Source organism: Plutella xylostella, chromosome 14 (assembly GCF_932276165.1).
Source record: "Plutella xylostella chromosome 14, ilPluXylo3.1, whole genome shotgun sequence".
NCBI lineage: Eukaryota > Metazoa > Arthropoda > Insecta > Lepidoptera > Plutellidae > Plutella > Plutella xylostella.
Window position 1 is genome coordinate 3,111,584 of NC_063994.1, and position 22,206 is coordinate 3,133,789.

Consider the following 22,206-nt stretch of genomic DNA (forward strand, 5'->3'; position numbering starts at 1 on the left):
AAATGTAAGTATATCAAAGTACTGCCATGTTTTAAAAAATAAATCATTTATTAAAAAAAAAAATACAAAATTTGTCAAACGTTAAACATAAAATCCACCCTAGCTTCGTCAAAAATAAAATACAAAAAATAATGAATAAAACAAACAAACAAACAAAACACAACTTACTTAGCTAAATAAACCACCCCAGGACGCACCCGACCCAAAAGTCCCCATAACGCTAGCTGCGTTGCCGCGCTGCACGGCAAGGGAGATCCTCTGTGCCAGGTACGCCCCAGAGCGGTAGTCAAAACCGCGGCTCCTCAAGCGTCGCCCAATCTCCCTGACGAACTGCCTCCCCTGTTCCCCCCAAACCCCAGTGGTCTCAATGGCAAGAGGCACAAAAATATAGCCACCCGCAATCAACTGGCCGTATTTGACGCACTTCTGTCGTGCAGCCGCCTCGGCAGCCGCACCCACCGTGCCAGCAGTGTGCCCCACGTGGGACGGGGCAAATGTGCAGACGCATGTGGCGTCCCAGAGCAGGCACCGACCTTTCTCCCACGGTATCAAGGTGAGACCGTCCGGACGCCTCCCATCACTGCGACTCAACCCCGGCGGCTCAAGAACCGCCGGAATGTCAGCAGAAATGAGAGCCCTCCGAACGATATCATTTATTGCGTGATGCCGTGAGATTCTGCCTGCACTTCGGACACAATGAAGCCCATGGCGCCCCTGCACGTCAACGTTTGCACCACAAACACAGCGATGCGGCTGACATACGTCACAGCCCAGACGAAGTGCCACCGCCACACGCAAGGAATTGTCATCTAACAAAGTCCCTAAGTGCGGCGATGGCAAAGCGTGAAGCCACAGCCCGGACTCAGGGCGGGATACAGCCAGCAGACGCGCACGCTCAGCCCCCGAGCTATGCCCTAGGAGGCCATCGAGGGATACTCGGCAGATCTCCTCATCCCAAGCGCGCTGTCGCTCGGGAAAGTCGGGATCATCACAGCCAGGACAACGAGCACGCCAGAGACTCAAGGCCTCTTCAGCGAACGGAATGCTAAAGTCATCACCATTGACTTGTAAGATACGAGTGACTAACTCTAACACCCCGCTCGCCGAGGCCAGAAAAGCCGGCAGCTCGATGTCCTGAAGGCGACGAATGCCCAAACCCCCATGCCTGATGGGTAGTGCCGCCTGAGACCACTGGAGGTCTGACATCCCCACGTTGAGAACACGTTTTAAATCTATTGAAAACTACAACTTCAGTAGTAGGTATAATATGACTACCTTTATCCGCATTTATCTGAACCACAACAGACAAATATCAGCTAATATCTACAGGCTAAGCGCTTATGAACTGTAATTATGAGCGGGTCTTTAAATATCCTAAGCGCATTGATTTAATAACCATAAAATGTATAAAACCTTTTTGGTAATTTATTCCCTTTTTACTCTGTAAGATTATCTTTTGATTACTCTTCCTTCCTTACTCATATTATTACTATGCCTTAGGTGTTGGCTGTGTGTGATAGATATAGCAATATTTAACAGTGTGAATGAAAAAGCAATATTTTAAAATTACCTAATACTTAGTTGGTGAATCGACTGTATTTAATGAAATTAGCTTCCTAGAACATTACTATTAGAATCTATATTCCCTGTATTTTTATAGGCAATGTTGATCGTCTTACTAATATACTGTTTTTCATAGAATTAAACCCTGATAGAATCTTTATCAAAATGTATTTATCACAGAATAGAACATACTAATGTTTTACATTTACAGGGTGTTGCAAAAAGGGTATACTAAGCCGAAACCTACATGTGCAGCATTGTACATCTAAGCCCGAAACTAAAATGAGAATTTCACAATTCGCGTTATAGTATACCCTTTTTGCAACACTCAGTATATTTTAAAATGAACCAACGTAGATGCAAATTTAACTTTATAATCCCGTTCGTGAAATTTAATTCACAAGTCGATTTTATTATTTCCATGTCATAAAAAATGTTATAGAAAATTGGTGCAAAATAGGCTGTGTTTAAAACAGATTTACCTATGTTTACTTAGGTACTTTATAGTATTAAAAATCAGCTAACAATAATTAGAGACCCATAGTTTTTTTACTGTATTAATCAAATGAAATTGAATACTAATAAATGAAACGTTATCTCGAACTATTTACTTTTAATTTCCCCTTACATTAAAAACTCCCATAATTATTATGAAATCAAATATTTATTAACTTAATTATTTTATAATAACTAGAACTTAAATAATACAGTCAAATTCATTACAAGGGCTAAAATACAGGTTGTTTTAGTCTGAGCCGCTGTGTTTCGACGAGGCACTGGACGCCGATCCACTTCGCGATCCCTGAAACAATATTTATTATTGTTATTTATTCGCATAATATACCTATTAGTAGCTATATCGAAAGCTTTCTTGGTTTAAAAACCACATTTTATATTTTTTTTAAAGTTTAAGGTTAGGTTTTTATAAGGTATAAAATATCATTTTGTGAAGTTTTGATAAGGTATAAAATTTGCCGCCTTCACAACTCTGGACCTGACAATTTTATGCTCATCCCCATCAAGGCTAGTCAGTTATGGCTGCCTATAGGTACTAAGATAAATATCTCACCTGTCGCGAGCCACTCTTGGAGCTCTCCGACCCGGACCGCCGTTTCGAACTGGCCCGGGACGACGCCTTCGAAGCCGACCGGGACGAGCGCTTGGACGCCCGGGATGAACGCGAGGACGCGCGGGACGACGCCTTGGATGAGGCGCGGGATGCCTGTGGGATTGTGGTTAGATGTGTGAGTGATATTCTGTGTGAACGTGAAGATGGAATAACATAACCTGAGCTAATTCAGCCTGCACCGATTAAAAGCTAGGAATCTATAAAGTCACCAGAAACAGACTGATCTGGCCTAACTCAAGCTGCACCGATTATTATGAAGCAAAGCTAGAATAGGAACCTATCAATTCACCAGATACAGACTGATCTATTTAAATTTTAAAATAAATTGTTTATATTTTAGTTACTATGAGATTAATTACGGTTTGTATGAACCTACACCTTTCTCAATGTATATATTCTTCTTCTTCTTCCTTGCCTTATCCTTATTTAGGGTCGGCTTTGTTCGCCATTTTACCCTATCCTCTGTCTCATTCACTCCACACTCTCAATGTATATCTATTAAAAGTCAATTACACAAATTTTTCAATTCACAACTCTAAATACATACCTTGCTCCCCTTAGAGCTCTTCGAACGCGCGCTGCCAGCAGAACTGGCCCGGGACCCTTTCGAACTAGCTCTAGACCGTCTGCCACTGGCCTTGGAACTAGCTCGTGAGCCCTTCCCGCTAGCCTTGGAGCTGGCTCGAGAGGAGGCGCGGGAGCCACTGCGGGAGGTCGCTCGAGAGCCCGAGCGGGAGCGCGAGCCTGAACGGGACCTGCGAACGAAATTGTGGTTAGAAGAAAATAGGTGAATATGTTAAGGTAATGTGAGAATTACTATCTGCGATAAGTGGGCACAATTAGTAAATATCATCATGATCAGAAGATGCCTTTTTTCCTTCATCGCAACCCTTCACGTCCCCACTGCCAGGGCACGGGTCTCCTTCCAATGAATGAAGAGTTTTAGGCCTAGTCCACCACGCTGGCCTAGTGCGGGTTGGTGGACCCCAACACAAGCAAGCTTGTGCTGAGAGCTGAGAGAGTTGTCCGGTAAGTGGGCAATCCGACTGTCAGATGTTTTCAAGCTGCCTGAAGGTCTCTGACTAGGCTTAACGACTGCTGCCGAAGCAGCAACCGGGACCCATGGCTTAACGTGCCGTCCAAGCACGGAAGCGTCCACAAAATAATCACCAGTCCACTTGAAATCTGTCACCCATCGAATGGCTGACCGTGCCATGTGTTGCTTAACCTCAGTGACCAGTTACGATTACCGAAGCTCGCTCGACTACAGACGCTTCTTTTTTCCATACACAGAAGTATATTCCACATACCTTGCAGAACCAGACCTGGCAGATCCACTCCTGGACCGGGACTTGCGCGAGCCGGAGCCGGAGCGCGAGCGGCTGCGCGACTTGGACTTGGACTTGGAACGAGACTTGGAGCGCGAGCGGGACCTGGAAAACAATGGATGAAATTTAGATTTAGATGTCTTGTGTGTAATTCATCATCATCACGACATCACTGCTTGGGTATGGGTCTCTTTCCAATGAAGGAAGGGTTTTAGGCCTAGTTCGTGTGTTTTTAATATCCGGACCTATTAAGGCTTGTGTCGAGTATTGGACAGAATTAATTTGGCAGATATTTCATCAGGTCTGTTTCCTACCCAACCCTTATTCCAGACAGGCACAAACTTCCATGTACGGTTCAGGAGCATGTTACGGCAAGTTGGTAAAGTGAAAGTCAGGTAAATTTTCAGCTGGCTTTTTCTTTTGGGCAGTTGTCTTTTACGGTCAGTTGTCCAGAGAATCCGGAAGTATCATATTGTTAGCTGTTGACAATAATAAATTAACAATAAACTTCACCTCTCTTTCCCAGCACTCTGTTCCTTGTCTCCCTCCTGCTTCTCTTCCTCCTCCTCCTCATCATCATCCTCCTCTTCCTCTTCGTCTTCCTCCTGAGAATTAATAGTAATGTTGAATGAAACTAACATAAAATATAATTAAAATAACAGGTCATCCATTTTGTTGAGTGTAGAACAGGACCGTGGTACTTGTGGAGAGGCATATACCCTGCAGGCTGCAGTTGACACAGACTAACAAGGAAACATAACGATGAATGGTGCAATCATGCAATGGTGCTAAAGTCTCAAATAATGTCTTATGAAATTCAGAAAGGTAAAATGGCTTGGCCATATTTATCCAAGGTTATTCTGGGTTGGCTGCCAGATTTTAAGTGAAAAATAACAAAGTTATAGTATGTGACATCAGTCCTTCGAACAGAATATATGAACAGCAAAACATTAATGCACTTTATATAAGCGTAAAATGGGCTACTGCATTAATTCCTACCTGCTGCGGCTCCAGCTGCTTCTCCCTAAGCCTCAGCATGCGGTGCTCGGCAGCCGACAGCGGCCGGTGGGTGACCACGAGGCGGGTGAGCGCCTGTGGGACGCCCCCCGCGCGCGCGCGACGCTTCGACAAGCGCACGCGAGTCTCCAGCTCGTTGTAGTAGACTGTGTGGTTGCGGACCACCTGGTGGATGGGATTGTATGAATTAGAGGATGAATGCACAGGTTACAAGTTTAAGATAAGACGGAATATAAATGCACAAGTTATAATTATAATAACAGAATCATTGAATATGACTGCAACTGGTTGGCAAACTGTTTGGTGTATTGGTTAATTTTGCTTGTTTTGCGCTTACTCTATGCAAGTTGCAGTTACATAGTAACGGGCGAACAGTTTGTCTACTATACTATAGGCTTTATTGACAAAAAATAAGACCAATAGGTCAATCAATAGCTGAATACAGCAATGTTGATTTAGTTATTACCTTTGTTGACATTTTTTTTGTTTTTCGGTTTCAAGAGAGAGAGAATAATACTTATTCAATATTTCTGCCTTCATCAGATAATAATATGTATTTTATTATAGAAAATCCCCATATATCAGAACCCTTACCAAGAAGTAGTTCTCTTCGTAGCCCTTAGACGCCTTACTCTTGACGTTCCAGTTGTATTCTCTCGCCATCTTGTACTCATATGTGTCATCATCCATGTACTGAATGTTCTGGGCCACGTCTCTGCGTCTCTTCTGCAGTGTCTCCTCGGTTGGGAGACAGTAAGCTACAAACTGCTCTCCACTTTCGTCCATCACACCTCTGGAAAGTGGAATTTAAAGTTAGATTATGGTATTTTAGTATGAAAGAAGTTTGGCATACTGCATCATATATTTATGAAGAAGTAACTACATATTGAGTATAACTGACTCTTATTGTATCATTTTTAGGTTTTAAATGAACAGTTAACTTCAAATCTCTTAAGTGGATATATGTATCTACTTACCGAATCATAGCTTGAGACATGGCCTCAATCTGTCCAGCTGTGTTCTTGTCAGAAGGAGCTGGGTCCGTGTCAAAGATGACTTGAGCACATGGATACTTCCACATCTCAAAGTCAGGAAACAGTGGCATGATCTCCACCGGAACAACTCCTGGTTTACTGTAGTGTTTCTCTATAGGTTTCTTGTTGTCCTCAAACGTCTTTTCAATGGCTTTGATTTGACTCTCGCGGTCCATGTACAGGGTTTCTTCGCTGAATATCTTCTTGACATTGTAACCAACTTTAGCTTCAACCTGGAATGAAAAGTTACATTTGTACTATGGATACTCTATTTTACAAAACAAGTCAATTAACATGAGGGAGTGTTGTTAAGAATCTAGTTTAGCCTAGAAACTATACAATACTCATGCTGAAAAACTGAAGAAGGTAAAGGTAATACTAATGACAATAATTAACCCATCTAATCCCGGAATTTCAGAGACAACAAAAATCTATTGTGTCTGGTTTACCAATGGGTCACCTGAATGTGAGTGGTTAATCCCTACTTCTGCATACAAAAAAAATATTAGCATACCTTCTCCATACTCTGAGGCTGAAACCTGGTCTGTTCAGTGGAGATGTACTCGGAGCGCCGCAGCCACGACACATTCTTGGCGTGATGCCGCGACCGCTTGGAGTCTTGCGGCGTGAGCACATCATCCTCAAGTAACTTCTCATCAGCGGGGTCTAATACAGCATTCCCATCGCCTTGGTAAATGTCCCGGTTAATCAGATCTATGTGCACACCCAAATCGTGTTCAGTTAACACCTCATAGCGGTAGTTTTTCTCTAGAGACGTCGGGTTGTACTGAATGAAACGATCAGATGGAAATGGGTATGTGATGAATTTGAGGTCGAAGGGGATATCTGGGAGAGTGTTGCAGTACTTCACGCGGGTAACTAGTTCAGATCTGTAAGAAATTGCCGTAGTTTTGTAATTGTGGTGTTCAGTAGTGTTTTATAAGAAACAAAATTTGGTTTTACAACAACAAACAAAACTAACCTCCTCTCTCCGGTTCTTTGAGGACGTTTGTCCCTGTCAGACTCACTATTATTCACTGTAGGTGGCATCTTTAGAATTAGGATCTAAGCCAACAATTAATTATTGCTATTGTCGCATAATTGTCTATTAAATAAATTAAACACCTGATTTATTTCACAAATTACAAAATGAACGAAATCAAAGTTATCAAAGCAAAATAATTCGCAACCATAGACTAAATAAATCTGACTTTTATCAGTATGGGAAACTTGACAAAAAAATATAATCACAGATTAAATAAACCTGATAGCCTCGCGCTACAGCCTTGCAAGTAAGTATTACCTTTATTTTTGCATAAATCTATTTTCAGCTCGGGTCGAAAGGATGTATCTCGGTATTTTGATTTTAAGGGCGTCTTGCATAACAAAGTTAAAAAAAATTTTATTGTTTGTCTCTTGCTCTGACAGTATAATGTCAGAGCAAGAGGTCATAGATTTAATTTTATTTAACTTTGTTGTGCAAGACGCCCTAAATGAACTAATAAAAATTGCAAATTCCGGGAACTTTATTCACATACTTTTAAATACCAGTAATATTTTTATGTATTTGACCTTTTTTTCTTTCCTGGCAACATTGTTTCCGGTTTGGCTACCATCTTGTCTATGGTTACTTCATTCAACGATCGTTTTATTTCATTCTTTCAGTCAGTCAGTTCGTTTTCAGATTTCGCACTTGTCGAAATTGACCGCCATCTTTCTTTTATTTGCAACTTTAGTCGGTAACAAGGTACGTTTTATGTAATTATCTTGTGAAAAACGCATTTGTGCCTGAAAATTTAGCCGCTTATAGCTTCCGTTCGTGATTTTAGATATTTTTCCCCTTGTATTTGTGTTAATCTGATAGTGGAAGTTCTGGTAAGTATGTCGACCATGTGGTCAGAGACAAGGCACCGTTGATATACGCAATTGCGCACTAAGTTTTTGATCATAAAATTTACTGAAATCTCCCTGTAATAATATTTCAAAGACCGTAAGAAGCGTTATTTTACTATTGTGTTTGGCCTGACTTCTTGGACAACGGAAGCCGGCTGATAGGAACAACGTGGCGCAAAGCTGGGTAACATGGTCTTTTATTTTTTTTGTAGATATTGCAATGGGTACCGTTGAAAAGGCCGGTGATGTGACGTCCGAACTCGAGTCTGCGGAGGAGGAAGAGATGGTTGGGGGTGGAGAACTGGCCGCACACCTCATGAAGAGGTACGTACATGAGGTTAACAAAGGCATACCGGCTTTTTGGCTAACTGCGAAGAAGACATGAGAACATAACCTCAATTTTTGTCATGTCAAAATTAATTGTCAATTTGACTAAGTTAATGAAACGAAAATAGTGTGCTGTCCAAATGGGAATCATGTGGTTCTAATCCTACCCAAATTGATGGGCTGATCTCAATTCATGGCTGATGAGTCATACCGCCCCATGGCCTATTTTTATTTAATTGGACTCATTTAACATTTGGTATTTCTTATCTTATGCACATCTTTGGATACTTACTAATGAAAAATTATATTTTATGTATTTGCATAATATTACTTAAATCCTAATACCTAGGTAAGGTATTAAAATGATAAGCTTTGCATAAAATATTGTATTTACCTTGTAAGATAAAAAATAGGTACCTACAATAATGTGGGTCACTGAACTCTGATTCACGGTCTACTTATGGAATAAGAATGTTCCTATAAAAAGATAATGATTACTTTTTGTTCATGTCTGACTGAGCATGGTATTATTAAGCTCTACCTACACATATTAAAAGCAAAAAAAGTAATATCTTCAATACTTCTTTAAACTGTTAACACAATACTTTTGAATATCCTAAATAGACCCTACCATTGTGTTTTTAGTGGACATCCTGTACTGTCCTTTTTTATTTAAATACCTGTTGTTTTTTACCCCTAAGTTCATTGAACCCCAATGTCCTTTTCACCATCATATTGAAGACCTAATCACCAACCCTGAAAACTAGGTTCTAATATCAGTAAACTGCAGGGTAAAATAAATCAGACTAGTCATTCAAGTATTCTTCAATGGATTTTATCCATTTTTAAACTAAGCTGAAAATCATGCTGCATGACCAAGTTGTCAGCATAAGCATTTACTCATGAAAAGTGGTCAAGCAAAGCCCAGAATAGATAAAAATCTTGCCATAAATTTTAATGCAATTTGCATGTATGTTGGCAGTGATGTTATGGTCTGGTAAACTTTTACAGCTGATATTACATTTTTTCTTTCCAATAATTTCTGTAATTAACAAGGTATATTGAACCAAGCAGCAACAAACACCTAAAAATGCTGCTTGCTCTGACAAAAAAATCCATGTGGTTTTCCTAAAACATCAGCAATTAGAACCTATTGTAACTAACCCTGCATCATCCTACCTCTTCCAACACATCGGTCCTTTCCTTTCCAGTGGTATAACATGCAATGAGGCCTTGGCTGCTCTCGCCAACAGGATCCACGCGGAAGCCATGGCGTCCCTGCCCCCCAACGTGAGGCGCAGGGTTCGTGGGCTGCGCAGCCTGCAGAAGGAGTTTGTGGACATCGAGTCCAAGTTCTACAGCGAAGTGCATGCCCTGGAGTGCAAGTACGAGAAGATGTACAAGCCTCTGTTTGAAAAGGTGAGTCTTTTATTCATCTTACATTTTTGTTCTATTATATTGATAGGTCTTTCTTATTCTACGAAAACCATCCCACCAGTCATATTGTATGCATATTCTTACATGAAATGCACTGCCCCTGCAGCTGTAACAATCATCTGTCAAGATGCAGTGGCCTATGATGATGATAGTAGCCACTAAAACAAATAGCAGAAGATGCACATTTTGTCACCTTACACTCAAGGCTATTCCTCTTTCCATTTAAAAAAAATGTCTAAAAGTACTACATACATTCATGTAACGAGGTTCTTTGCCCATTAGTAATTCCCACAAGTCCTATAACACAACATTCCTTTTCCCCGCCAGCGCGCTCAAATCGTGAACGGCGCCTACGAGCCAACGGACGCGGAGTGCGTGAACCCGTGGCGCGACGAGAACGAGGAGGAGGAGCTGGCCCGCGCCGTGCAGGGCGCCGCCATCACCGACGGAGACGACAAGGATAAGAAGGACGAGTGAGTGGCAATAGTTCAATAGCATCAGAGAATAAATCGTCGACTGTAAAAGGCATATAGCTAGCTTAAAAAACTAGCCTCGTGAGTCCTGAAAGGCAAGCACGGGGCGCAAGACGTGACAGAAGTTTTCCGTCGCGCGGCTTCGAGAGCGAGCGCGACAGAAATCTTTAGTCACGTGTCGAATCTACCCTGAACTTCCTAGTTAGGAGATCATAATTATGTCTTCTGTTGACCTTTCTGACTTTCTAAAGCAGTCAAGTAGGTATCTACCAGTTATAGGGTATGCTTAATACTTTGTGGCTGGTTTCATCCATAAGTACTGGCTAGTCCAAAAAGAGTTAAAAGAGGCTTAGAAATGTTTAGAAGTTCAATATAAAGATGTTAAGTTGTAAAAATGCTATTTCACATGATGACAAACCTTACACCGAAATCTGAACTCATGATGTTCAAAAACATGCACTACCAACTGAGGCACTTATCATGACAATAGCCTCTACACATTCATCTCAACAACCCAATCTGAACTTCAACTTGCATTACAGGCCTGCAATGGACCCCAATGTCAAGGGTATTCCGGACTTCTGGTACACAATCTTCAGGAATGTCTCTATGCTGTCCGAAATGATGCAAGAGCACGATGAGCCCATTGTCAAGGCTCTGCAGGACATCAAAGGTAATATTTTATGTTTAGTGGTCTTTCACAAACCTTAACATGTCTGAAGTTTACAAAAATTATGCAAACAATGAATATTTATATAACAAACCCTTGTCTTTTTCACAGAAAAGTGAAGAATGGGTTTAAATATTTTATGTAAACTTCTACAGCCTCTTTGATACAATGAGTATTTGACGAAGACAGAATATTTTTATAATGATGACAAACCTTACACCGATATCTGAACTCATGATGTTCAAAAACATGCACTACCAACTGAGAAAAAAACCCAAATACAATTGTTAAGTGTTTGTAGATTCCTGTAACTTACAGATTTTACTTTCATTTTCAGTGCAAATGCACGAAGACCCTATTGGCTTCACCTTAGAGTTCCACTTTGGACCGAACGAATACTTCACAAACAAGGTGCTGACCAAGGAATACTCCATGAAGTGCAAGCCCGATGACGAGAACCCCTTGGAGTTTGAAGGCCCCGAAATTTACTCTTGCAAGGTAAGACACTAAAACTACTCTAGACGCAAAAATATGCCTTCAAAAAATCGTAATCGTAACTATATCGCACATACGAAATAATTGACTTTATATCCTATTCCACAGGGAAAGACATCTGATACAAACAAAAACTACCCTTATTAGAATGTAATAAGAGTTCTGTCAGATGTCTTTCCCCATGGAAAGGGATATAGTCTAATAAAATTATATGATGACAAACCTTACACCGAAATCTGAACTCATGATGTTCAATTAACATGCACTACCAACTGAGGAACCCATTTCACTCAACAACACGCACCACCTATAGGAAAAAAAACTCTTAAAGTATTCTCATCTATCCAGGGCTGCGACATCAACTGGAACAAAGGCAAGAACGTGACGGTGAAGACCATAAAGAAGAAGCAGAAGCACAAGTCCCGTGGCTCAGTCCGTACCGTCACCAAGTCTGTGCAGGCTGACTCGTTCTTCAACTTCTTCTCGCCTCCCACCATGCCCGATGACTCTAACTCCACCCTCGCTTCGGATATTCAGGTACATTCAGCTGATAACACTTTTTTTATATACCTACTATTTCTTATGTTTTGTTGTAAGGTGAACTGGAAACCCCATATATTCAAGTATTGAATTGTATTGAGCAATGTAACTCAGTTTTAGACTAAACACAGTCATTTATTTGAAGACCTCAATGGATTGTATATCAGACTTTTATAGTGCCTTCTTATGGTTGGTAAATGCTAACAGACATGACAAACTCGGAACAATGCCTTTGTTCTCGATTTTATGTGATCAATAGATCGTACCCCTCAGTAGATTATGCTGGCTCACGTGTCCTAGCGTAGCTTATTCAGCTATGACCCCAAAGCTCAAGGTCATCGACGTTTTTAACACCTCACCTATCACTGACTCGACTAGAACCATTGTGTTCTATTTTTCATAGGAAAAAAAGATCAATTTTATATGACATGTATAGATAGATACCACTCCTCCACACTATTATCATAATATTATGTTATGCTAAATTCATACTTCATGTTTTTTAAGAATCTGGCTGGTTCTCTGGTGAACCCTACTAACTGCAGACAAACCAATCCTCTTCATATCCCACCAGTTAGAAATTCAAAATGGCGTCATAAACTCATAACCTCTGGGTCCGTCTGTTGAAAAATCTAATAAATAAACATCAACCCTTACTTCCTCAGGCGCTCCTAACCGCCGACTTCGAGATCGGCCACTACATCCGCGAGCGCGTGGTGTCGCGCGCCGTGCTGCTGTACACGGGCGAGGGGCTCGACGACGACGATGATGATGACTACGAGGAGGAGGTCAGTAGACAGGATAGTGGACAGTGCACTAGCCACACATAATAGGGGGCAAGCCTTGAGTGTCATGAGTAACGGAACAAAATGACAGTAGTTACTCAGCGACCCACATTTTCAAGTAAAAAAAATAGCTGTTGAGATGGTGGTCGCCGAGATGCGATTGGCGTTTTGTTACGTGATTCAAGGAATAGTAGAATTATAAAAGAAACAGCAATTATTGTGCATAAAACTTATGGATTAAAATTTTACATAAATACAAGAATTATAGCACAGAATATACATTCACACACCATTTTGATGCTCCTGTCTTATTTAGATGTTCTTATGTCTACGGCTGTGCACTGTTCACATTATTATTCCATTTTCATGTTGTAAGGGACAAAACTACACACGCATTTCGGCAGTGGTTCATAATTTTCATAAATGTTGTAAAAATACCATATTTGGCCTACTTATACTATAGCATCCTTGGCATCTAATTGCAACAAAAACTGTGCTTCTGTACACAAACTTAGTGAATTCTACAGCCATCGGCATCGTGTATTTCCACATTATCAGTTTTAATTTAAGCTTGGTTGTCTTTGCGCATGGTAGTTCTTTGCTTGCTTTAGTTAGATGTTATGATCCCTTTCCAATTTATTTTATTTTATGACATTAGACGACGGTACTGTATCCTCTTTTTATTTTATCCCACATCTATAAGCTTTCCTGCAGTTATCAGATGTACATTCAAGGCATCTCTCAGATAACTACGCGAACGCATATATTACCACGAGAATTTTGTCAAGCTATCATTGAGCTATATAAGCATGTGCATTTTTTTACCAATATTTATTAGTTTTACAGTACTGCAGTTTACGTACTGCGATATAGTAAGGGAATAGGGAGCGCAGGCAGCCGATTTTCGTGGTAGTATAGCCATAGACTCCGTCGATACGGTATCTTCGTCTGACGTCATCAGCAGTCGAACAAAACCGAACGTTTAATTTCAGGAGGACTCGTTCTCTGACGAAGATTCTGGCACCGAGGAAGTGTCGGACGACTGAGGTCGGCGGCGGTCGCCCTCTGCCCTCGCCTTCTGTTAGGCCAGCTGTCGCGGGACTAATGTCAACAACACTCTCATGTATCCTCACTGTTGACACTAGTCCCATCGCACATATAAATGGTTGTGCTTCAGTCTTAACGCGGTCATATCTACTGCATATCTAAGTCTAGGCCTTTTGGCATTTTACCAAATAAACTAACGAAATTACTTCGCACAGCGAATAGAGAATACTCCCTCAGCGTTATTTTATTCTGTTAAATTACGATAGTTGTTACGCTAGATGTTTAATGGAGGATTTCCAGCTCGCATTTAGACTTTTCTATGCATGGTTTATCCGCTGACTAGATAAATATGTTTTAGAATTTTACCGTGAATACTTAGTTCTGCCGTTGAGCAGTTTTATTTTTTACTACTTAGATTAGAAGCGAGAGAAGATGGTGCCTTCTTAATGTATATGCATGTTAGAGTTATTGGATATGTTATAACTTCATATACTATGGATATTGCATTTCTATTTTAGCTGTACATTTTCTCGTTTTATTTTTTCATTATTTATTGTATAACTATAGAATGTATTTTGTGTACGATTTCATGTACTTGAAAATTTCATGTGATATTTCTCTAAGGCTATATTTTTGTTTTGTTTCATACTTAAATAAAATTTAAGTTTCATTTTGTCATTCCATGTTACAGATAGTATTGTTATCCAAGCAGAAACTGCCGTTTAGTTTAATTAAGGGATAAATTGGCTATGGAATTGATAAATTGAATCTCTTGTTTAGTGCCAAACAATGCATTTTAACGATTTTATTATCACTAATACACTGTGATCCATCCTTTGATAGGTTTTGTAATGTTGACAATAGCTAGGTCGGATTATAATGTATATTTATTTTTATTTACGTAACTTTTTATATTTGAATAGCATAATATGGTCAATGTAGCAGGCAACTCATGAGAACCTTATTTCTAAACATAGTTATGGCTTTATTGTGTTGGCATGTCGTTATGATGACATTAAATTGAATGCTTTTTATTCAAAGTGTGTTTTATTTTTTTGCTTGGACCTTTTAATTTTGCATGCGTTTCGATTCGAACAATGTGGAAATTGCGGTGGCTGAAGAATTCACAAGAGGCTGAGTACATAATCATTTAGAATTAAAAATATAATAGGTACATTTCAATAAACATAAGTTTTTAAATTTGCTTTTTAATAGGAGGAGGAGGAATGCTCAACGGAGGAGAGTGAGGACGACGAGCCTGCCCCGCGGCGGCGCGGCAAGAAGCCGGGCAAGGGGCCTGCGGGCGGCGACGCGGCCCCAGAGTGCAAGCAGCAGTAGACCCCACCGCAGTGTTCACACACAAGGGGCCATACACAGAACTGCGAATTAGCGCGACGCGAGCGACGTCCCACTCTCTGGAACAACCGCGTGTTGAAGGGAGACGTTTTTGCGATGCGAATTCGCAGTTATGTGTGGAAACCCTAACTTCTCATAGTGGAACGTTGACGCCTTACTGCTTGTTCATATTGAACTCGCGGACGCGATATATCAATGTCATAACGTCTGCGCTCGCGAGTTTAACGTGAACAAGCACTAAAATTTAAGCCCTGAAGCTATCCTGTGACAACTTAACCTCCTAATGCCCTATATTCGCATAACAGTTGTAGCGGTTTGATTGGAATATTTGTAGTTATTAAAGGCGTCGACATAAACGTTCAAATATCCTTTGCCCCTATGTATGTATATGGAAGATGCAAATGATTATATTTTTCCATTGTATTATGAATATGATAAATTATGGTGCAGTTTTCTAAATACATAGTGATGTTAGAGATATTCCGTGATTATTCATTTGATGTTACATAACTGTACATTGAGATATCAGTATCCAGTATTGACAAAGAGAACTAAATTATTAGCCATTGTGTTTCGTCTGTATTATGGGTAGACTCTGGTGTAATGTATTTCTTCAAAGCAGTCGCATGATATGCTTACCTAGGCGTTTTTATGTTTGAACTCAAAGCAGCTTCGTTACTCCACATTCCTATTATAATGATGTTGATTCTGAAGGCAGAAATTCTAATTTTAACGCTGTCAAACTAAAAAAATTGCTAGCATAAAATGACATTTACGGAAACAATCATAGAGTCGAATTTTAAACAAAGAAATTAAGGTTTTGACATCGCTAAATTTAAAATTTCTGCCTTCAGAATCGATATCACTGTTGAGCTAAAACAAGGCATTTTATATATCACGGATTTAAGATAAGTTAGTAAGAATTGAATAAATCCGCCTTATGAGTTTCCGTCATTAATTTGAATTGAGTCCATGGTTATGCAAATGTATTATAATTATTATCACGTTGTACTGTGCCCAGCGCAGATAAGTAGCTAGAATACGGTTGAGGGCGGGACTCGACGTCGGGCGTCTTTCATTCTCATTCATTCATCACACAAGTTAATATTAGCAGATGCACGGAGGCATGGAGTCTAGTCGCGCGCGTCGAGTCATCGCTCTCTGACTAAGAAATTGTGATCGTAGTGTCTTCGCACTGCCTGTAAGGTGTATCGTGGGGAATCGTTAGGTGATGCATATTTATTTTTTCGCTGATCACAAACATGTTGCCATTATTGTTACTGGTGTGTAATTTGTTATTTTGTGTTAACATTGGCAAGTGCTGTTTAGAACCATTTTAATACTGTTTCGAATTGAATAGCTGTTTCCGTGTAAAATTGAATATTGATTGTGATCCCGTTGCTATAAAATCTGCTGTTGTAAATGGATTTGTACACTTGAATGTTTTTACAATAAATTTACTGAACGTACATCATCTTTAATTTGATTCCTATGATCTTCATTTATATATTTACTTCTTAAATCTATAGAACTTGTAAAATTAAAATCCAGATAATTTCAATTCTTTATTCAACTTTTAAAAATGTAACAATGTATCACGATTTGTCTTTTCCTTAAGTATACAGATCTAGGATCTAGAAGAATCGTGAATAAAAGATCTAAGAACAAATTCCAGTAATACATAATTTGCAAGCTACTTATAAATAGAGGGTAATTAATTAATTGACGATTAAGTTACACTTATTGGTGCATTTAAAATTAATTTGTCTAAACTGTAAAAAATATCTATTGCACATACACATAATGGGACAACATTGACATAAAGTTGTATAAAATTTGAGCCACGTAGGTCAGTCCGAAATGTGATCATATTTTAGCACCAAATTACCGCCTTACAAATTAAACCTATCTAGATTAATAGCTAAGGGTCAATTTACTTGTATCGCTATCATACACTACGCAAAGTAACAGGGAATGACGCGATTTAATTGGTCTTGATGTTCGAAGACGGACGTTCATTTTACTAATTTATTATTGCGAAAGTTGAATTACAATTCAACAATTAAAGGCCAACATTTCAGTCAATTTAACAGGAAGCTCTTGATCGAAGACTAAATTGTGACACGAAATGGTGATAAGGTAGCAGCAACATCCTAAACCGTTGCACTTAATATTTGGCCTTTTAGATCAAAATACTGATTTATTACTCTAACAGCCTGTATTACTATGTCTGTATTAATTTGTACGATATAAATCAGACGATCTCACATCGAAATTATGTTCTTTAGACAGTGACAGCATGTTTTTATCACACAAGACTTATCAAGACATAGACGGGCTCTAAATATGGGTTTACAAAGCAAAATCCACACTGAAGGCTATCAAATAAGCTTTTTTATTGCTATTTTGATGTGGCTTACACTAGCTTCCAATTAAAACTGCATATAAACATTTGAATATGACATTTTCCCAAAAGAAAATAATAATGTGTGATCAACTGCTCCGTTTAGGTTCGAGCACATTTTTCTATTATTCCTACCAAGTTACTAACTAGCTAATAAGTTATAAATAAATAAAGATTAATGGTAATATAAAATACAAACATATTTTTAGGATTTTGTAAACAATACGACAATAAGGGGGCTTGTTTTCGCGACAAATTTAACAATCCAACCAATATGTTGCTCTTGACAAAATATAATAAATAAATGAAATGGTTAAGTAATATGCTATAGCTAGGCCAATTGCTTTCCGTTAGTTATTAAGTAGGCACATAAGTACTTATTACCATAATAAGAATAAAGTAAGTAAGTAATGATCCGAGGTATTAAGTACGAATCAAAAGGTGAGTCAAACTTAAGAAAGTTTTAACTTGAAAGAAAGATTAGGTTAATTTAAAGTGTAGGTATTAGTTTTACCGAGGTTATTATCCGTTAACTTTAAAAATATCAATTTCAATTTGTCGCAGTTTAAAAGAAACATCGCTATAAATTTAAAACAATATTAACTTCAATACTCATCGCTGAAAAGCTAACTTACGCTATTCGGTAAATTTTAAAATCTCAGATGCGTTCAATCAAAACGCACAAGAAAACAGTGTTCATAGACAAGCGAACATACGCTATCAGGCATCAAAGAATAAAAACCGTCCGTATGCGCAACCGTCGCACACGAACGCTTACCAAAAAAACTTCCTACAAAAAAATACTACTCGTCAATTTGTAACTTGTGTAAACAACAAATCGCTTGTGCGGCAGAACTTCAGATCTGGGCCGCTAGAAACATCGCAGCTTCTGCAGCCGCGGATGTCACGCGGGGGTCTTAGACTTCTTACCGAAGGGCAGATGTAGACGCCTCTTCCTCGGCTTCGGGTTAGCCTCATCCTCCATCAGGGATGAATCAGTTGACTCTTCCTCCGGGGTATTGCTGGCTGGGGTGCCGTCAGAGAGGCTTAGGCTGACGGTTTCTTCCGTGACGGTTTTCTGTTTAGGGAAGGGGTTTCGGGGGGGTGGTTTGGGGTCGTCGAGAACGATGTCGGTGCTTCTAGAGCGGACTATCTGTCCGGAGGAGAGCGGGCGGCGCGGGGGCGGCAGCGGGGCGGACGGGCCGCGCATAGAGGCTCTCAGTTGAGGTTGGGACTGCGAGTGCGGCGCGCGGCTTAGGTCCTCGCCTGTCCAGTTCACGCTGGAAATGACATGACAACAAGGTTTGAAAAGAAAAGGAAACTGGTTGCTGTGAAGAGTTTTGGGTCCAGGTTGGAGCAACAGGAGTTAAATTGTAGATGGACAAAAAGGTGAACATAGGCATCGTTTATGCCTTTGTGCAGAATCTATCAAAAGTGGCGCCATCTGCAAATGCTTTATGTGGAGATAATAATAATAATATAAACACTCACACCCTTTTCGCCAGTGTTTGTGTGGAGACACCTATTTACTTGGTATGATCTCTTTTAAATTACTTTTAGTCCTTCATCTGCGTTATCCGATACAATTTAAAACAGATCTGTTACCGTACCGAAGGACAAAAGTACCTACCAGAGGAATTAATAGGTAGTAGGTACTTTGCGTACACCTTTATCACCAAAAATACCCATAAACCACTCACTTATCACCACCCAGAACAAAATGCACGGGATCCTCTCTCCGCACACTGTTCCCTCGCCTATCCTCCACAGGACTCTTCCTCAGGTCGCTGACGCTGCGCTTCATGTCTTCAGACACGAGTCGCTTCTCGTCAATGCGGGCGTCGATGCGACGCTCACGAGCTTCCTGGGCTAGACGCTCCTCGAATTGCAACCTGGAGTTTAGGAGGCTGCTGTTTATAAATTGGTAGTGTTGCTTCTGACGAATGAATGTTTAGAATGAAGATTACAATGCCCTAAACCTATGCAGGGTGTAGTAAAAGGGGTAAGAATGTAAGTTGTTTAGAATGACCGTGACCCCTGAATCACTATGCATATTATCTAGAAATATATCCCATGAATACCTTTACCTAATCAATAATCATGTACGTAGTGTGGAGGTAGGCGGTAGTGGTATAAAACCGGCCAAGTGCGAGTCGGGCTCGCGCACAAAGGGTTCCGTAGTAAGCACAATAACTTAACCAAAATTACAGTTAAATCAACCTATCTCAAAAACTATAAGAGATACTTTGATCAAACCAAAAATCGTTGAAAGAGTTAATTAGCATGCATCACCTCTATTTTTTTAGAATTTTATACCCCGTAGTTATAAAAATAGAGGGGGGGGGGGACATACTTTTTACGACTTTGAGAGCTGATATCTCAAAAACCGTTCACTTTAAGAAAAATGTTTTTTAGAAAACTTTATATCATTTTAAAAGACCTTTCCATTGATACCCCACACGGGTATGTACATCGAAAAAAAAAATTTCATCCCTCAGTTACATGTATGGGGGGCCCCACCCCCAATTCTTTTTTTTACTATTTAGTGTCATATTTTTGTAGCGGTTCATACAACACATATTCCCATCAAATTTCATCACTGTAGTACTTATAGTTTCCGAGTAAATCGGCTGTGACAGACGGACAGACGGACATGACGAAACTATAAGGGTTCCGTTTTTGCCATTTTGGCTACGGAACCCTAAAAAGGATGATCGAGGTCAAAGCAATCTGTATGTGGCACTGGCACTCCAAGGCATGGGCCTATATCCACCATTGGACAATCACAGCCTGATGATAATGATAAAGGATAAGTTGTCTATGCTCCTTACCTAGCCTCAGCCAGTCGCAAGTCGAGTGGGTAGTGCGGCGCGTCCGCCTCGCTGCCCGACGAGTCCTCCCGCCACCCGAGGTTGTCTGTGGCTGAAACGGCGGGAAACGTCTATGGTCGATACATTTTTAAACGTTCGAAACATTTGAATGTGAAATTGAGACCGTTAACGGTTAAATGATAATGTATTTGAAATTTATTTTTTACATAATGTAAACAAAATATTGGTTTAGAATTTGATTACAATTTGATTATGTTGTCGTAAAGGTGAGGATCAAATTTTCACATTCTCATCGTTAGACTTAGAAATAGTGTAAAAAAGCTTTGTCATATTTACGATATATAAAGCATGTATTTAATAATTCACAACTTTTTGACATCATAGCCACATGCATAACGGAAATCGTGCAAATATAAAACAAACAATTAAAAAGCGATCCTACAAACAGAAAAGCAACGTTTAATCAAATATCTTACCTTTTTTATTGAAAACCATGCTCTAACTTTGCCGTAAGAAAAGGGGAGGGCAAAAAACATCAAGGGAAGCCAATATGGGATATTGTGAAATAAAACAAAATCACAATCGTCAAAAGCTTTCAAACGTGCAAAAATATATAAATACTTGTAAATTATAATATAAAAAATCGCGTCGAACTAAAATGCTACACTTTGTACCGGTCGCAAGCAGTTAGAAAGCCAATGGATAAACCTTAATAACGACGATTCTTTTATTTCCATATCCCTCCATTTATAGTATTTTATAGCTTTATCCACTCCACTCATAAAAAAGTTTTTTTTTTTAAATATTAGGTTTAGATATCATGCATTAGTAAAATTATTACTCTTTCACCAAAATCAGTAGTCAGTTTCTTTTTCCGGGCCACCAATAAATAGATAAACTTATGTATTATTATGAGTACTAAACAATTTTTTGATGGATTTAGTGTTAAAATGATAAATGAAATCGAAAATAGTTCACACCGTTAATAAAATGTTGACAGACTCGGAAAAAGTACCCAATGAGTAATATAGCGATAAACTCAGAGTTCCCAAGGCAATGCAGTACTGGTCAAGCTATTAAAAAGGCAAAACAAGTAGTTAGGTTATTAGGCATAACTCACAAAATGTTAAGTATGTCCTTATTTATATGTTATTATGAATTAAACCATCCAGGTCTATTGCCTTAGGACACAAATGAATTCAGCTATAGATGCAATCAAATTATAATTGAGCATGAGCCATGTATTAATGTAAATACTCCCTCACGAGGTAGACATTTTATCATGGAAAACCGTCATGTGGTCGTCATAAAATTAATGAATTATTTCATACATGCTTTAAAACTACGGTACAAGATGTTTCTTATTCGAAGTCAATAGTCGATTAAACAACATAATAATATAATGAAAGCTTCCTACAGATTGTGATAGCAAAAATTCTCTTGAACAGATTGTTTATTCAATAATAAAATCATAAAACGATATGAAGCTAATAAACAAATAAATATTTGTAAACTAAACTTAGAGTACCTTATACATTTTTTTATTAAAATCAGATCTTATAAAAGTTTTTTACAAAGTCAACAAAAAAGAGAACATTTATAGGTATTTTTAGACGGTAAAGCTGCAAAATTATATGTATTTTTTACAATTAAGTACTTACATATAGGTACATGCATACCTACATAGTCAAGGATTTATTTGGGAGCTTGAGATGTAATCAATTTATAAAATCTATCTTAAGTATTGTTTTTAACTGTTTTTATTGCGTTTTGAAGGACTCTCCCTTTGATTAGGACTCTCCAAATTGCTTAAATATGATGAAATAGGAAGATATGGTTTAAGTACTTAATTTTGGTCGATAAAAGTTATTACATAA

General features: G+C 39.1%; 3 protein-coding genes across 9 annotated transcripts in view; 1 reads left to right on the forward strand and 2 right to left on the reverse strand.

Moving 5' to 3' along the window:
- Positions 1-2,029: 2,029 nt before the first annotated feature.
- On the reverse strand, positions 2,030-7,244 carry LOC105385814 (RNA polymerase II-associated factor 1 homolog). The gene is made up of 10 exons (XM_048625319.1): positions 7,054-7,244; positions 6,586-6,961; positions 6,015-6,304; positions 5,632-5,830; positions 5,020-5,202; positions 4,534-4,625; positions 4,003-4,125; positions 3,240-3,447; positions 2,633-2,785; positions 2,030-2,365 (listed from the first exon to the last, which is right to left on the reverse strand). Exons 1-10 carry the CDS (start codon positions 7,119-7,121, stop codon positions 2,309-2,311), a joined length of 1,749 nt encoding a protein of 582 aa, XP_048481276.1. The 5' UTR covers positions 7,122-7,244; the 3' UTR covers positions 2,030-2,308.
- A 425-nt stretch (positions 7,245-7,669) lies between these two features.
- LOC105385784 (nucleosome assembly protein 1-like 1) lies at positions 7,670-15,154 on the forward strand. Of its 3 annotated transcripts, none has more exons than XM_038120568.2 (9): positions 7,670-7,818; positions 8,177-8,288; positions 9,503-9,710; positions 10,056-10,201; positions 10,744-10,874; positions 11,209-11,369; positions 11,715-11,903; positions 12,572-12,694; positions 14,954-15,154. In XM_038120568.2, exons 2-9 carry the CDS (start codon positions 8,185-8,187, stop codon positions 15,074-15,076), a joined length of 1,185 nt encoding a protein of 394 aa, XP_037976496.1. In that variant the 5' UTR covers positions 7,670-7,818; positions 8,177-8,184; the 3' UTR covers positions 15,077-15,154. The 3 variants fall into 3 exon arrangements, with proteins under 3 accessions (XP_037976496.1, XP_037976498.1, XP_037976500.1); XM_038120570.2 differs by having other exon boundaries at positions 9,545-9,710; positions 14,954-15,153; XM_038120572.2 differs by lacking the exon at positions 14,954-15,154 and adding an exon at positions 13,684-14,778 and having other exon boundaries at positions 7,671-7,818.
- Positions 15,155-16,646: 1,492 nt separating this feature from the next.
- LOC105385813 (stromal interaction molecule homolog) overlaps positions 16,647-22,206 on the reverse strand; it is a 32,323-nt gene continuing 26,763 nt past the window's right edge. For 3 of the 5 annotated variants that reach the window (XM_048625546.1, XM_048625544.1, XM_048625548.1), the window contains 3 exons: positions 20,330-20,420; positions 19,199-19,405; positions 16,647-18,778 (listed from right to left, as the gene is read on the reverse strand). In XM_048625546.1, coding sequence (XP_048481503.1) covers positions 18,403-18,778; positions 19,199-19,405; positions 20,330-20,420 — 674 coding nt within the window. In that variant the 3' untranslated portion in view covers positions 16,647-18,402. The remainder of the gene's footprint in view (positions 18,779-19,198; positions 19,406-20,329; positions 20,421-22,206) is intronic. The other 2 variants (XM_048625547.1, XM_048625545.1) reach the window with 1 other exon arrangement.